The sequence below is a fragment of the Gekko japonicus genome, unplaced genomic scaffold, assembly GCF_001447785.1.
Source record: "Gekko japonicus isolate JY-2015 unplaced genomic scaffold, Gekko_japonicus_V1.1 scaffold109629, whole genome shotgun sequence".
Lineage (NCBI taxonomy): Eukaryota > Metazoa > Chordata > Lepidosauria > Squamata > Gekkonidae > Gekko > Gekko japonicus.
The window spans coordinates 1-390 of NW_015269813.1; the positions used below are offsets into that span (position 1 = coordinate 1).

The 390-nt window shown below is 54.4% G+C and overlaps 1 protein-coding gene across 1 annotated transcript; it reads left to right on the plus strand.

Moving 5' to 3' along the window:
* Nucleotides 1–8: 8 nt before the first annotated feature.
* LOC107125481 (peripheral-type benzodiazepine receptor-associated protein 1-like) lies at nucleotides 9–383 on the plus strand (the record flags this gene model as incomplete). Its single annotated transcript, XM_015428899.1, has 1 exon — nucleotides 9–383. A coding segment is annotated over one exon (375 nt), but the record flags the coding sequence as incomplete, so codon positions are not given.
* Between the last annotated feature and the right edge of the window lie 7 nt (nucleotides 384–390).

Here is a 390-nt window from a genome sequence, read left to right on the forward strand (position 1 = left end):
ACTGCTATACCTTCCAAAACCTCCAGCCCAGCACCACCTACAGAGTCAAAGTGGAGCCTCTTCTGCCTCAGGAAGCCTTGGTGCCCCCTCAGGGGGGGCTGCAGGAGAAAGCCAGAGAAATGACGTTTACGACACCATCAGCAGGACCACCTCACGCTCCCCTTGACGTCCAAGTAGAAGCCGGTTCTTCTGCAGACTCTCTGGTGATCAGCTGGTTTCCGGAAACCATCCATCCATCAGGATCATCAAATGGGGTCCAAGTCACAGGCTACGCCATTTATTTCAGCGGACAGAAAGTGACTGAGATCATGTCGCCAACGGCTGGGAGCGTCTCATTGGAAGTTTCCCAAATAAAGGCGTCCCAAGGGCCCCAGGCAGTGACTGTAAGGA